Source organism: Thunnus thynnus, chromosome 4 (assembly GCF_963924715.1).
Source record: "Thunnus thynnus chromosome 4, fThuThy2.1, whole genome shotgun sequence".
Lineage (NCBI taxonomy): Eukaryota > Metazoa > Chordata > Actinopteri > Scombriformes > Scombridae > Thunnus > Thunnus thynnus.
In genome coordinates, this window is record NC_089520.1 from 12,725,530 (window position 1) to 12,741,466 (window position 15,937).

At 38.9% G+C, this 15,937-nt stretch overlaps 1 protein-coding gene across 5 annotated transcripts in view; it reads right to left on the reverse strand.

Moving 5' to 3' along the window:
- Nucleotides 1-4,181: 4,181 nt before the first annotated feature.
- Nucleotides 4,182-15,937, reverse strand: part of asic1b (acid-sensing (proton-gated) ion channel 1b) — a 186,832-nt gene continuing 175,076 nt past the window's right edge. For 3 of the 5 annotated variants that reach the window (XM_067586772.1, XM_067586775.1, XM_067586769.1), the window contains 8 exons: nucleotides 14,724-14,874; nucleotides 14,005-14,064; nucleotides 13,720-13,776; nucleotides 13,012-13,165; nucleotides 8,662-8,753; nucleotides 8,265-8,344; nucleotides 7,491-7,592; nucleotides 4,182-6,764 (listed from right to left, as the gene is read on the reverse strand). In XM_067586772.1, coding sequence (XP_067442873.1) covers nucleotides 6,669-6,764; nucleotides 7,491-7,592; nucleotides 8,265-8,344; nucleotides 8,662-8,753; nucleotides 13,012-13,165; nucleotides 13,720-13,776; nucleotides 14,005-14,064; nucleotides 14,724-14,874 — 792 coding nt within the window. In that variant the 3' untranslated portion in view covers nucleotides 4,182-6,668. The remainder of the gene's footprint in view (nucleotides 6,765-7,490; nucleotides 7,593-8,264; nucleotides 8,345-8,661; nucleotides 8,754-13,011; nucleotides 13,166-13,719; nucleotides 13,777-14,004; nucleotides 14,065-14,723; nucleotides 14,875-15,937) is intronic. The other 2 variants (XM_067586774.1, XM_067586773.1) reach the window with 1 other exon arrangement.

The following is a 15,937-nucleotide window of genomic DNA, read 5'->3' on the forward strand; positions in this document are numbered from 1 at the left end:
CGGAACTACCGCGAGAGCGAGAACTGCGATTTGGGTGGTGTTCACGGTGCCACAGCGACCTCAGCGGTGTGTTTGAGGTACTGCACCGAAAAACAGTAATTACAGACAGAGGTGAAAGAAGTATTCATATCCTCAAGTAAAAGTACCAATACAGCAATATAATAATACTCCTTTACAAGTAAAAGTCCTACATAAAAAAATCATACTTAAGTAAAAGTACGTAAGTATTAGCTGCAAAATGTACTTAAAGTATTAAAGTAAAAGTACTCATTTCGTGCCTCTGACTGATAAAATTTTTATATATGACATCATTAGATTATTAATACTGAGGCATCAGTGTATAAGCAGCATGTTACTGTTGTAGCTGCTGGAGGTGGAGCTAGTTTGAACTACTTTATATACAATTAGCTAGTTTAGTCCAGTGGTTCCGAACCTAGGGGTCGGGCCCCTCCAAAGCCTCAACAGATAAATCTTGAAAGGGGTTGTGAGATGATTAATGGGAGAGGAAAGAAGAAATATTATTATATTATATTATTATTATATATGTTATTTTATCTATTGTGTCAAATTGTCATCTGAAAAGTAACTAAAGCTGTCAAACAAATGTAGTGTAGTAGAAAGTACAATATTTCCCTCCGAAATGTGGTGGACTGGAAGTATAAAGCAGCATACAATGGAAATACTCAAGTAAAGTACAAGTACCTCAAAATTGTACTAAAGTACAGTACTTGAGTAAATGTACTTATTGTAATTACTTTCCACCACTGATTACAGAATGTGTATTTGCTTATATTGTAAATTCAATAAAACATGAATCATTAAAATACACGTCTTGTTGTTTATACTCTTATCTATTACTATTGCTTTTACTAGTTTAAATATTTCTTTCTTTCCTTTCCTGCATTGTTGAGGAGCTGAAAGATTTTTACTCTCTTATACTTGTGTAATGAGACGTAACAATAATTTATGTAAGGTATACTTTATCTTTTTACTCTGCTATCTGCACTTTTTAAAAACATACTAAGATCTTTTATTGCAAATCAAATTGAATATTAGATATAAAAATATTACTGAAACAACATAGTTTACCTTCAAAGAAACAAACATCACAAAGTTAGATATGTAAAAAGAAGACAAAAATAACATCAAGACATATGTTAAAGTAATCACATCTCCCTTACAACTGAAACTCTATCAAACTATCCAACCAAATAATCTGGCTTACATTTTTTAAAAATTACTTACATTTTATTTTCCTCATTTAGTTTTAAAACCACACTCTGATGTCAACTGTGTCATATGCAGATAAATGACAGTATCTCTTGTGAATTATTCCAAATATGTTCACCGTCTGTGAATCAGTCTGTTAGCTGCTTCTCTAAAACCGAACGTCTGGATGTGCAGCAAAGCCAAACCAAACATGCCTGTCTGGGTTTGTCACAGGAAGACCAAGAAGGTTAACTTCCATCTCTTTGTAATATCACTCAGCCATCTGTCTACAGAGACTGCAAACTGGGTTAAAACCCAAACCAAACACCATCTGAACATCTCTTATAGAAAGCAGAAGCAGTGTGTACCTTCCATTAGAAACCATAAGTGAAGGATAATGAAATACATTTTTGTAAGTTAGCATTGAACCTGTACAATCTTAACAATTAAAGCAGTGGCTCAAATAACATCTAATAACTAAAAACAGATTAAAAGATTACAATATTTTTGTTTTACTTCATTCACACAGAACCAAAATCTGAAAGAGGAAACACTATTCTCTCAATATCTGGATTTTTTATTCTCTTTTGGTTTACTCATGACTAACTTCAATGTCAACACCCATGTGCATCTACTGAATTTCAACTCTCAGACAGTTGGGGGTTATCACAGAAAATGTGTGTAAGTTGTGGCAAATCAAAATCAATTTCTTTCAACACAGCATGAGTTCACAGTAAATCACCACCTTCACTGTTTTTTTGTAGGTGATTTTAAATTGCAGCCGCGGCGCCTCAACGATTGAATGGTCTTTGAATAGAAAGTTTTACATGACCTTCTTTGAATGCATATCATTATTACGCTCTATCTGGAGAGAGACAGAGAGAGAGAGAGAGAGAGAGATGATTTTGAACCTCTGAAGTGGTTTCTGTGTTAACGAGTACATGACAAGTAAGAGCCGTTGGGGTCTTGTAAGTCAGCCACAAAATCAAACACTTTCTTGTTTCAAAAACTTTGATGTCATTACACTTCCCCCCAATTAGTATGGCACTACAACAGTAGAAAACATGGCACCCCATCTGTTTGCATAGCCTGTTTGTTTGATCAGAGCAGAGTGTGTGACTGCATATGAGAGAGGAGGGAGGAGGAAAAGGGGGGGGGTTATATTATGTTTTTTGGAACAAGGTGTCGTGAAATCCCCATTTATGGAACTCAAAAGTATCTGATTTGCTTCATTGTGCTTGAAATCAACAGAGGGGATTTTATATCATCAGTGTGTAAGATGGCAGTTGATTGGTTTTATCCTTTATAGGCCTTGTGACAGACTGGATATCAAACAAATGGATGAGTTCATACTTTAAACAAATGAAAGGACAAATCAGGCGGACCGAAGTCTGAAATCTAATACAGCCTCTTTCACTGCTGAGAAACTTGACTGCGCTATAATTATTAATCCTCTTAACGAGCAGAATGTAAAGTGGAGCCCAGAGAACCCGGGCAGCAGCTTTATCTATGACACACGGCTGAGCATCCTAATTGCACTGAGAGATCTGACAGGATAAATTTATACCAGAAACGTGACTCATCTGACATGCTGGCAGCAGTGAGAACACAGAGACAAGCTGGAGTGTCAATTCTGCTTTAAAAATTCATTTCTATACAATGAGCACATATAGACTTGAGTGATCTAATGTGTGCTCATTTAGTTATTGGAAATTACAGCACACCACATTAAAGAATTGTACAACAGGAAATTTCCTTCAGGACCAATAAAGTATCTATCTATCTATCTATCTATCTATCTATCTATCTATCTATCTATCTATCTATCTCAAGATTAAAAGCCTACATACATGCTAGCAGCTCTGAGAGGCTGTAAGCACACTGACAAAGTTAACATGGTGATGCTAAGCAGGTGCAATGTTTAGCATGTTCACCATCTTAATTTAGCATGTTAGCATGCTAACATTTGATAATAGCACTAAACAAAAACTACTTTAACTAAAAGTTAAAGGATGACCAAAGTTATTAAAGCTCATCCTGAGGGGGTCATGAACATGTGTACCAAATTTCATGACATTGCTGTTTAGACATTTCACTCAAAACCATGAATGTCCTCTTCATGGTGGTGCAAGTTGAGATATTTCACAAAAAAAAGAAGAAAATCTTATGTTGCTGCAAGATGAAAGGTCAGGGAAATTGCCAAAGTCAGTAGGATTCATCCTTTGGGGAACATGAATGTTTGTACAAAATTTCATGACAATCCATCCAACAGTTGTATATTTCGGTCAGTACCACAGTGGTGGACCGCCACCCCCTATGCTGCTTGCGTGGCTAAAAAGATGTTTAGTCAGAGTGAATATTCACCAACAGTAAAAGGCAAAATTAAACTGACAGATGTGGGTGAATGCATGAACACAACAAGTCTCATTAAAATATAACAACAAACATTATAGGTTCCCTGCATGAGAACAATCCCTTCTGATCACGACTCTAAATCACATCCAGCTGCCTGGTGTGATTAGCTGAGGGTCTGTCCACTGATTGGCTGTGTTTCAACCAACAAGGTGAAAGCAAGGAGGGAGAAGTCATCTCTGATCTTTTCATCAAGCGCTGAATGAGGGCAGATAATGATTTAACCTCATTTAGAGAGGAGAAACAGGGTTGCCAGGATTTCTGGACCTGCTAACAACATGTAAAACTGAACAATTACCACCACAGGATGGCAGGAAGTCCTCACTCATCCAGAATTTTTGGAAAGATTTCCAGTTTATCTGAGCTCCCGCTGGTATTGTCACCTCCCACCCAACCCCCACTTGCTTTGCCCTGGAGCCTTATCAGGATGCAGAAAGCATCTTCCGCAGTATTTCTGTCACTGGCAGGCTGCTCTCCTGTATTCTCCAAACTCTGACCCTCCTCCAATCTTCTGAGTAGCAGACTGTCGCTCAGACAAAGACACAAATGCCAGCAGGAAATGAAGAGCATCATCTTTTATTCTTGATTAATTTGTCTTCTTGGCAGGTACAACAGAAAATAATAAAACCATCAGGGGGCAAAATCACGTTTCAGACATTCAAAACAGGAAAATCTTCATCAGATGCTGTAGCTGGATCCCAGGAGCCTCAACACTTGTATATTAATGCGTGCTTACCAGCTGAGGTTCCTCTTCTGAATAATAAAAAAAATGAATGCACCCTCACATTTGATGAACAATGTTGATGTTTGGTTTTCCGCTAAAAGAAAAGTAATCATGAAAAAGTGATGAGGCAAAAGTAAACTTCTTGTCCTGGAGTAACCTTTATGTCTGGTAACAGTGGACTGATGTGCAGCGGACCGAGCAGCAAACATGATTCTGAGGCAGGCCATGTTTAAGGGGGTATAACTGGGCTCTAATATTCACAGTCATGCATCACCAAGCTGCTTTTCTAATATAAGTGTGCAGTTGGCAGCAATAGATGTACAGTAGAATACGAGAGTAACCGTCCAGAATGTGTGGCTGCTGGCTGACTGGCAATCTTGATAAAATGTGTATTGGCTGTGAAGGATATTTCTCATCCATCCTTTTGTCATACAACAGCTGAAAATGTAATTACATTTCAAGAGTACGGAGCTCCAAAATACCAATGTTGTGGCTTGCAGCTGTTAAAACTGCAGCACAAATGAATGGCTGAAGTAGATAAGCAACATGTAGTTTAATACAAGGCTCCTGCCCCCAAAGCCTTCCCTTAATGTTGCTTTAATTCCAAGAAAATGTTGTATGAAGCAAAACACAAGATAACATGTTAATTTACGAAAACAGAGATAGCAAAATGCCCAAGATGAAGTGCAGAATACTTAATCAGAATCTCTGGGAGCTACTTGTGATTAAAAAAATGAACATTTGCACAGTATCTGGAGTTGAAAAATACATTGCTTTGCCTCTGTTTATCTATTCAACCAAATAGACAAATAAAGGCTTCAGAGCAGAAATTCACTGATAAGAATAAAACCTCCAAAGAATAACAATTTCCAAAATGATATTTACATTTTATTTATGCTTTGATAACTAAATAGACCAGCCTATTATCTGGAAGATGGAGACAGGATTATCAGGCAATATTGATTATGTTTTATATGAAAGAAAAAGAAAAAGAAAAAAAAAATAAAACAGTCGGATCAACACGATATTAATAATATGACAATATATCAAGAAGAATAGTACATTTTCTTTTACATCACCTCTACATACTGGCGGTATTGTGCTTTGATAAGACTTTTGCAACTAGAACACAGATACAGAAATATTTTAACAGCCCCACAAAACTCCCAAGGATTTCAGCAATCAACTCTCCTCAAGAAAAAAAAAACAAAACAACAACTGTCACCTCATCCTGCAGTCAAGATAAGAGTAAATGAAGTTGAATGAACGCTGAATGAGGACGCCTTGACTCAGTGGGCACAAATGAAAATGAAAAAGGAACAGATGAGAAATTAAATCAGGTGTAGCTCATCCATTTGCGCAATCAACAAACACACTGTACCTGCTTAGGTACTGGTGTCGGCCCCCATGAACACACACACACCCACCCACCCACACAGAAACATATGGGATGTATCAACTTCTTTTTGTAGTATGTCGTGGAGGCAAACTTGGTTTATATATGTATATATATATGTATATGTATATATATATATATATATATGAAGAAATCAAAATTAGAAATGAAAGGAAAAACATGCACTGGACAAATACAAGCATGCATTTACATGATGAGACCTGAAATCTTCACCAGTACGTTTTAAATGGCAGATGATGCACCTCTATCACTACCTCTGCCACCACCACAACCACAAACCGTCAACTTCTCGCACACCCCGACTACACTCACTGTGAACATAGATACATTCTCGTACAAACTACACAGAGTCCAACTGTTGTTTTATGGCGCGCTGCGACACTTACAGATGTTGCTACATGTACAGTGAAGTAAGCAGTATGAAGATTTGTCCCTCTAGCAGCCCCGGTGTTCTATGAAACCATCATGTGTTGCTGTGTTATATAAAGGCATGGGGGCTATTTTTCTGATCGGCTGTCTATGATGAGATAACTGTACATTTTCCATTATTTTTTCATTTTTTTTTCTGTCTTTTGAAAGAGAGGTCCGTGTTGGCAAGGTTTCTCCATGAGCATCCTTTGCGGCAGTATTCCAGAGGAAAACACAGACATAGAGAGTTTAGAGTGCTGCATGAAATGTTCTCCGGAAATTTGACAGAGATATTTTTATGTTTGGGATATACTCTCCACTTGGCCTCGGGTGAAAGTTCTTTGTCGTATTTGATTTGCTTGCTTTTCTCCGTTTCTATGAAAAGAAGTGCCTCCATTTGACCCAGTATCAGTTCCTCGCACTACCATGCTGGATAGTCTTGTTGTATTGTTGGCTTTGGTTGCATAACACGCACTTTGATGCTTCACCCGGGTCTGCTCAGCAAGTGAAGTCTTCAAAGTTTCCCTGGCCCGGGTGATGAGGTAGCATGTTGCCAGGATATGTTGATGGTGTACGCAGGTTCTCGCAAGGAGCCTGGGAGAGAAATGAGAGAGAGAGAGCGGAAGAAGATAAAAGGAGGAAGGAGGATAAAGGGAGAGGAGAGAAATGATCAGTGGGAATGGAGGCAGTGAGATAAAGGGAAGACAAATGTGCAGAGGAGGAGTCATGACACCCACAACAAAACAGAAGAAAATAAAACGTATTTGAGGAAACCTTAAAGTCATAAACACGCTCTGAGAAAAACAGGCTGGGCCAGAAGGAGAGAGAAAACAGATTCCTAAGAAATACCCTGGAGTTTAAAAAAAAAATGCTGAGAATAATAAGAGTGGATGGAAAAAGAAGAAAGTCAGGAAAGCAGATCAGAGGAGAGGCACATCATTTTCCTTTTTCTCTGCCCAGGCTCAGACGTACAATTAAAGTTGAACTGGCTTCATTTACACTTAGAAATAAGTGAGCTGTCACATCTTCCAAAGCTCTAATTCAGACCTGTCCCTGCTGGACCTGTCCCCCCAGCTTTGATTAAATTTAAGCCACTTTCCGCTCTCCTACTTTTCTCTCAATTTTCTCTCCTTCTCATCCCAATCACTTTTTCGCTCCCTTCATGTCTCTCAAGACTTTCTCTCCCTTGCTCCCTTCATCTCTCTCTGTTCCCCCCACCACCATCGTTTCGTCCCTCTTCATTCCCGCTGCAGTTGAGACCAGTGAAGACAAAGCAGTGCAGTCTGACATAGTGAGAGTACTTAGCAGGAGCATACTGACATGGCGTTTCACATCATCCAGGCTAAGCACAGCTCCCCGATCGTTGTTGTTGCGGCCTTTGTGTTTCTTCTTCACGCATCGGCACAGCTTGTACTTGATCACCTGAAAATAGGCGAAGACACCCATTACTGACCTTTTGGGATCAAAACACTATTCTCTTTTCTTTTTTTTTTTTTGTTTCTGGAGAGCATCCAAAAATGGGTCTTTTGGCTCTCCTGAGTTCCAGCCCACACACACAGGGCAAGCAGAAAATCAAATGAGATTGATTTTATGCATCTATAAATATGTTTGCCCATTGATCCTGCACATGAGCAGGTGGGCCTGTGTTACTACCTATTCCCCTGTCCATTACCCGCACACACACACACACACAAACACACATAAAAATCTCAAACCAAGGACTAAGAGGCATAAAAAAAATCTGCATTGCTGGTAGAAGGGAAAGCATGCAACAGAGAGTTACTCTAATGAGAACAGACAGAGACATCCTGACTAATCTAAAATATAATACATCCAAAATGTTAATGTATTCAGCGTTGCTGCTGAGATGTGTGTGTGTCACACAGAGATGGGTTGCAGGATTGTGAGGGACAGAGCGTTCTTCACGCTCGCTAAAACATGTCCTTGTGCGGATGCTAACGTGTGAAAAACTTGATTTTGTGAGCAAATAATTCCATAATACTGGGGCGGCACAAATTTACATAAACAATGCATTGCACTGGATGTATTATCTAAGTGAGATGCTCCTGATGATGATGGGAAATACTGATGTACCTCATATAGATAGTCAAAGAGTTCGAGAATGGTGAGGATGCTGGCTCCGATGAAGAGGCCCATCTGACCTCCAATATCACCTGGAAAGACAAATAAAAAAAAGAATCACACAGGGAAATAATCTCTGTGTATAATATGAAACAGCTTCGTAACATACAGTTCAGCTTTATTTTTGTCTGAAAGGTGAGAAATGTAACTGAAAACAGATATATGCAAAACAGTAGTTGAAAAGCCAAGATAGATTAAAGAGACAGTTTTGTGTCTTCAGGGAGCTGAACACCTATGCTAAAATTGCACGCAATTGTGGCACTGTCACTTTGGATCAAAAGCATCTGTCATGTTGCATACTACATATTATCTATTCCTGAAAAAAAAGGCTTGACAGCCGTTTCCTTACCCAGAAGGCCTGCCAATTCGTAGGCTTTCTTTTGTTCAATGGTTTCGTAGTTCAGAGCTTCAAAGTAGATATCCAGAACCAAAATGTTATCACTGTAAACAGAGAGGGAGGCACGCAGTCTTAAGTCATACATTCAAATGTCTCAGTTTACATTTTACATTTTTTTTTATCACAACCGCAGGCAAAGAAGATGACTGGTGAGTCTGCCACTTCCTGCAGATAACAGCAGATGCGTGAAGTTGAGCAAATAACTCGCTGTCTAACTAATTTCCTCTAGGTGCGCCTGGTCATTGAGGAATACAAAGGAAATGATGACAGTTATTTTGATTTCACTCTGTGCTCATGTCGAAAACTAGTGACTTCAGCAGAAAAAAAAAAAAGAAAGGGGATCGGTTTAAAGGCCCGGGGCAAGGCAGGCTATTATTTTGATTCCTGAATATCCGGCTCTGCGGGTCGACTCAGCCTTCACACCCCACTGGAGTTGAGATCAAAACCACGACTCAACTTTGTAATTCGTCTTTGTTGTGAACTGTTTTATTACTTAAATTTCAGTCAAGACAAGTGACGAACTGTCAGTCTTGAAAGAAACTCTGGTGAAGCCGTGGGCTGAGAGTTGAAACGACTAAATTCAAATTACAGCTGTGTATGGTAATGTAGAAATGGAGATGTGTATTAATACAAGACGAACACACAGCATCTGCTTGTTTCATGTCGAAGATAAACTTCCAGCTCCTGCAGTTTGAATACACTGACTTTATTAAACGCACATTAAAAATCTGATGTAAACACCATGAAAAACAGTCGTCATACACTTTACTCCTCTCCTGACAAGGCAGCATCGGACACACTGTGCTGATGAGCTCAAGTACCCCGACAATGACACCACCTGTCATGTTACAAATGTGTTTGTTTAGACATCTGAACTAGGTATATATATATGTACATACTACCACTTGGAGTTGCAGGAGCTGGATATTTCAACCATTATTTATTGCTATTGCTATGGCCAAACTTATATAGAAGCTTATAGGATATATACTGTATTTTTCTCTAATCTCAATCCTGTAAATTATCTTGATACGTCTCCTAGTAGTCAGTGTCTCTCATACATTCTGACAGTTGATTGATGTGTCTTATTTATTAGAGTTACATTATTTTCTGTTTTGTAGTATGAGCTGCACAATATGTAATGATTATGTTCATTATTCACTGTTCCCAGATGATAGTTATTTAGACATTCTATATAATAAGACTAGCTGGGGTGACATAATGTTTAACTCCGCACTGTGTCACAACCCTTGTGCTATTGTCTCCACATGTCCTTTTTGGATACCTGCCCGGACCCTTTTATGAAAACAACACTGTGGTATTGTCATACTGTGTGCTATCATCTTCAAATTTGAGGCAGGTGTTCACTGATAGTTTGTTTACAGCCTCATACCTCCCCTGGCCTTCATAGTCCGAGCCTCAGGCAGTAAGTCAGACTGGAAAAATAACATTTTTATTTCATGTGGACCAAATCTTTAAATTTCTACTGACTTCAAAGACCTTCTGCTGATTCTGTATAACCTCTTTAACAAGAAACTTAGGGAGTTTCCTTTCTGGCCAGAGACCTTTTTTGCTTTTTATGCATATAGTCACTGTAGTTCAGGAGCTACAGCTATTTTAAATGATAGGTTCACAATTTTTCAAGTCTGTCTTAAAACAACAGTCAGGTTCCCAAATGAACAGTGAAAGAGGTTTTCCTCGCTGTAATCATTCCTCCTGTTCATACTGGCTGTTAAAGGATCCCCTTCAAATGTGCTTTTAATGTAAGTGATGGGGGCCAAAGTCCACAGTGTGTCCACACAGTCATTTTGTGCAAAAATGCATTTAAAAGTTAACCTGAAGCTTAAATGAGGCTTCAGCAGTCTGAGTTAGTCATATCAAGTGGATATCTGCCACATTTACAGTCATTTTAGCATCAAATTCCCTCTTTATGTTTCCCTGTTGAACTGGAAGTTGGAAGTATAGTAAGAAAAAGAGAGACTTTGGCATTAAAAAGGCAGTAATGTTGAAAGATATCTACTTGATTTGACTCATTTGGACGACTGAATCTTCATATTAGCTTCAAATAAACTTTTAAATACATTTTCGCAGAGAAGGAGGACTGTAGATTTTGGGCCTCATCACTTACATTGTAAATGCATTATGAATCCTAATCTTCTAATGGCCAGTATGAACAGGAGGAATAATTATGGTAAAAAAAAAACCTATTTCAATGTTCATTTGGGCAGCTGACTGTTGTTTTAAGACAGGACTTAACTGACTATGTCATTTAAGATTTTGCTCCAAAACAGGGGTGGAGTGGGAGATTATTGTTATAGGTTATGGGTGTTGCACCATTAATAAATGGCACTCTTAATATTTTTGGAATGTGCTGTTGTAGTGAGCCTTTTTTATTTATATATTCCAACCATTCATCCAATACTTTTAACTATTTTGAATAGACTTGCTAACTAGTTTTCATGCATACTCAATCGCAACGCAGTAATGTTCAGGTGTTACAGCTGAATCAATATGTGAACTTTTTAAAATTAAATTGCAGTTTCTACTTGTTCAAATCTTTCCATGCACACCCTGGCAACTGTAACCCCTAAGGTACAAGTACCCCTGGTTCGGTATCGCTGATCTGGGTGGTTTTTTTTATCTTATTACTGATATTCTTGGATGTTTTCTCCTGACCTGTGTGAAGAGTCAACCTGCAGCTTGAATGATGATTCCTCATTGTCAGGTGCTCTTATTCCTTAGCAAGATAACCTGCTATACATCTGATCAGAGCTGCTGTCACAGAGCTGATGTAGCTGTGTGCCCATGTGTGTCTCTCTCTCCCCAGCAGAAAGACTGTCCAAGTCCTGTCAAAGACTTTAGTTTCACGCCACTAAGCACTGTGCAGCACAGATACCAGAACACTCCGAGCTAATACTCATCAGACTGACATCACTTGGAAATATGGCCAGTCAAAAAATGGAGTGGATGGACTCACATCTATCCAGAGGGAATTAAAACTTTCTGAAGGGAGAAGTGAACGGATTTTTAGCACTCTACTACATATGGTGTAATTATCTCTTTCTCAACAGCTCTGCCGGGAATGATAGATATAAGATTCAACTGTTATTGCACCCTCTCCTCATTTCCTTGCACTACTTTTGATCTTTTCAGTAGATTTGGCAAAGAAACACTCAATACTTGGCTGATTAATCAAGTTAAGCTCTGATGAAGGCTCCTTATTGTGTTTCCTCACCTGAATGAGAAAATCCAGGTTTGAGAGAGTGAGCCTTTAAGAAAGTTGCTTAAATGAAAAATGAACCAAAAAACAAAGACATTATGTTACTCAGAAAAAAAAAAGTGTAGGCAATTTAACTTGCTGTGCTGTAGTATTTTCTTCTTGTTCCCACTGGTATCTGACATAGATGTTGTGATCTTGCATCAAGAGATTTCCAGTGCAGCTTTATGGGTTTAATCCACTTAGAACAATGGTAAACAACATGGTTTCGTCTTAGTTCCACACAAGCAACATTTGAGACTCATTAAGCGCCATACGGCTAAACAATGATACATGAGAAATCCATTATCGCAGATTTACGACATGTTACATTTCAACTGCAAATGGGTTTTTTTCACGCCTGGTTACTATTTATACTTTTTCCCTGGAAGTTGTTGAAAGGCATTTTGGGAAATGTAGGAAATCAAAAAAAGCAGAAGAGGACAAGAAAACACTCAAACTCAAATGTGTTTTGCTTATTTTTTACTTCACTTGAATGATTTTGGCTGTTTTTACATTTATCTGCTGAAGGGGGGGAAGCTTCTCTGTGGTCATCTGTGTAGGTACAAGCATGATTTTGTGATATCACAACTAGTCTTGAAGCAAATGGTGGTACAATAATAGTGGTGCACATACACTTAGAATGGACTTTTCAGTGAAGTAGAAGACATCTTGTGTCCAGCAGTTAAACTTTTAAAACTAAAAATATTTGCATATTCATGCATTTTTGATTTTACAATAATGGAGGGGTAGAAAAGCTTTTAAGATCTTTTTTTTTTTTTTTTTTACCAGTTAATTTAACTTTTTTGTGAAAAACCATATCAGACACATATTATTACTCAGAGCAGAATTTTTATGTGCCTTAAAACATTTCTGGATTGGATCTTTAATCACAATTTCTGAAATGACAGATACTGACAAGTTTGATTTTGAAGAGCTTCAGCTTAGCAGCCAGCAGTAGAAGACCGGTTGTAATAAGAAGTAAAGCTCTAATGAAAGATCCAAGCTCCTTCTTGGATGAATGACACAAAAAAAATGATACTTACGCTATGTACTGCTCTGTCTTGTTGAATTTCTTTGCGAGGTACTTTGCAGATGCTTTGCTGGGTATCTTGACAAAGGACATCTCTTTACCATAGCGTGTCAAGTTGCATGGTGTCTCGCACACACAGTAGTCGTTGTCTCTCTCGACAAGAAAGTCTGATAAATAAAGTAGACAGAAAGAGAGAGAGAGAGAGAGAGAAGGAGGACAGAGAGATTGAAAGAGAGAAGACACGGGGACAGGTAGATTTATCGTCACCCCAGGATGACAAACAAACTGCTGCATAGTGAAAGGAGGCATCAAAGGAAACTTGAGTGTTGTGAAAGGATGCCGCGAGGAGAGACCCCAGAAACCCTTATAAGAAATACAAAAGATATAAGACACATGCTGACAGAGTCAGAGAGAAAGCGGCAGCCAGAGGCCAACACGTGAGACGGTGTCATGAAAGAGCAAGAGATTACAAGTCAATAAGAAAACAAGCAACAGACATGAAAGACCTGAAAGGTATCAGTTGATGGAGAGACAGAGGAGTATGAAAAAAGCAGAGCCTCAGTGCCAGATCTAAGATTTAGTATTTGAGAATAGCCACCATCAGGCTGAAGGAACACTATTATCTGTTATCAGCTTGGATCAGGGGCCCTGAACAGTAGGACATACACAGAGAACAGTATGTACACACACGCATGCGCACCATACTGGGTTATCTCCTTACCCAAGGCAGGATCTGCACACTCCTTGTACTGCTCCGGGGTGCAGTATGGGGCATCTCCTAAGGACAGACAGAAAAACACAATGTTCTGAACAAAACGAAGGAGCAAGGGAAGGATAGGAAACACAAAAGATAAGGAGATCTGCGCTTATAATTAATTTTGTCTCAGCCTGTCATTACCGTCCTTATCGAGACTGGATATTTGTCCCAAAGTTTATCTCATCTCTTAATTGATTTCATTAACTTTTGTGCTTTCGCTGCCTCTCATCACTACTTTCAGTCTGTCACCTTTGTCTCTGTCACCCTCTCCATCTTTCTCTCCTTGGCAGCTTAACCATCCCTCTGCTTCTATTAGGACAGCACAGGATAAAGACACCTCCCAGATGAAGAAGAAAGGATTTCCTAGCTGCAATTATTCACAACATTTTGGCTTATAGTCTTTAAAAATCGCCCTGGGAAGATAGGAGAGATGAATAGGAGCAGAGCACAATCCACAGGGCAGAACTCGGGAGTTCTCTGTAGACTCATATTAATCAGCTGCACAATCACTGTAACATAGCTGCTAATCCTGATTATCACACGGACAGATTGTCTGGCTATCTAAATGCAAACACAGAGCTGAAAGTGACCCTGATTGAGGAGAGAGACGTTAACAATTATCAGACACGCAAGCGTAGGTTAACGGAGGCCAGATCAAAATGTTTCCTCCGTGCCAAATTCCCTTTCAATTTGCTGTCTGAGATGCCACACAGTGATTAAATGTACGAGGTAGACAGCAAATGCCAGCTGTAATCACTGCACAAACACAAAGTGAAAATAGTTGAGTTTTCCAATCCACTGGAGTGTGAAAATATCTGATTTTCTGCACTCGATGGCAAAAAACTGTTTGTTCCATAAGAATTGTTTTTGTCACTACAATCGCAAATGAAAGAGCTTCCGACGGGACCCAAAGAACAGACACTTGAACGCTCTACATCTTTATAAATGCATGTAGGGATATCTCTCACCAGGCATATGGACCATCCTACAGTTGCAGTTCTCCACCAGGTATCGGGTCTCACAGTCTATCCGGCAGGCCGTGATGCTGTAAGTGCTGAAGAAGTCTGAGTCCATCGCCGTGGCCTTGCAGTCCCCCCACGGCGGAGGTAAATACGTCAGCTGAGAGAGAGGGAGAGAGAGATGCAACAGTGCAGAACCACTTCAGCAAATAAAGCATACTGTCTGTTGAACATCTTGTCCTGTGGCCTGTTAATGCATTCATTTGACCTTGTACTTTCCGTCAAGATGATAATAAACTCGTTACTCTGTCTATATGAGAACGTGCTACACATTTATTATATTTGGCACACAGAGAATGAATCTCCATGGCGAATCCGTGTGAATACTGGTGGTTATTGTGGGAGCTTCTCTCCTACGCTTCTCCTATTCCTAGTCTCCTTCTATGCTTTCATTGTACTGCCCACTCTTCAGAGATATCAGCTGTGTAGTAGAGCTATGGTGTTGTAAGAGTTACATTCAAAACAGATTTGCTGCAGGACAAATTGTGGTTCCATGCTCCTCTGTTTAGATCCACAAATCTATCTATTCTCTTGCACAACATGAGCAATAAAAAATGCATATCATGTAGTCCTTTAGACATCGCTGTAGCCACAAATTCATCATGGAGAAGTGTTTGCACCGCCCTGCACATTTGGAGCTTGTACAAAATTTTACTGTATAGTGTGTGACATGCTGTATCGCTGTATGACGTTACATTTTTGTATACTTATATATTTGTAAAACTGCACAGCCCACCTACACACCAGACCAACATATACATAAGCATTTTAACACTTATATTACATATGTTTATATTTTTATCTGTGAATTTTCATCCATTATATTTCTTTTTCTAATTCTTATTGTTAGTCTTACTCGAATTATTACTCCACATTAGCCTTTTTAGCACAGCTTGAGGAATATGTCACCCTGCATTTCACTACATATATCGAATGAGCACATAACTGAGCTACAACTAAAAATGATCAATTAATCTACTGTGTATTTTCTTGATTAATGGATTAATTGTTATGTATTTAAAATTTCAGATAATAGTGAAAATTGCTATCCAAATTTCCAAAAACCTAAGTTAGCTTAATTTTTACCAACCAACTATCTAAAACCCAGAAGTATTCTGTTTACAGTCAAAGAAGTCTAAGAACACCAGCAAATATTTACACTT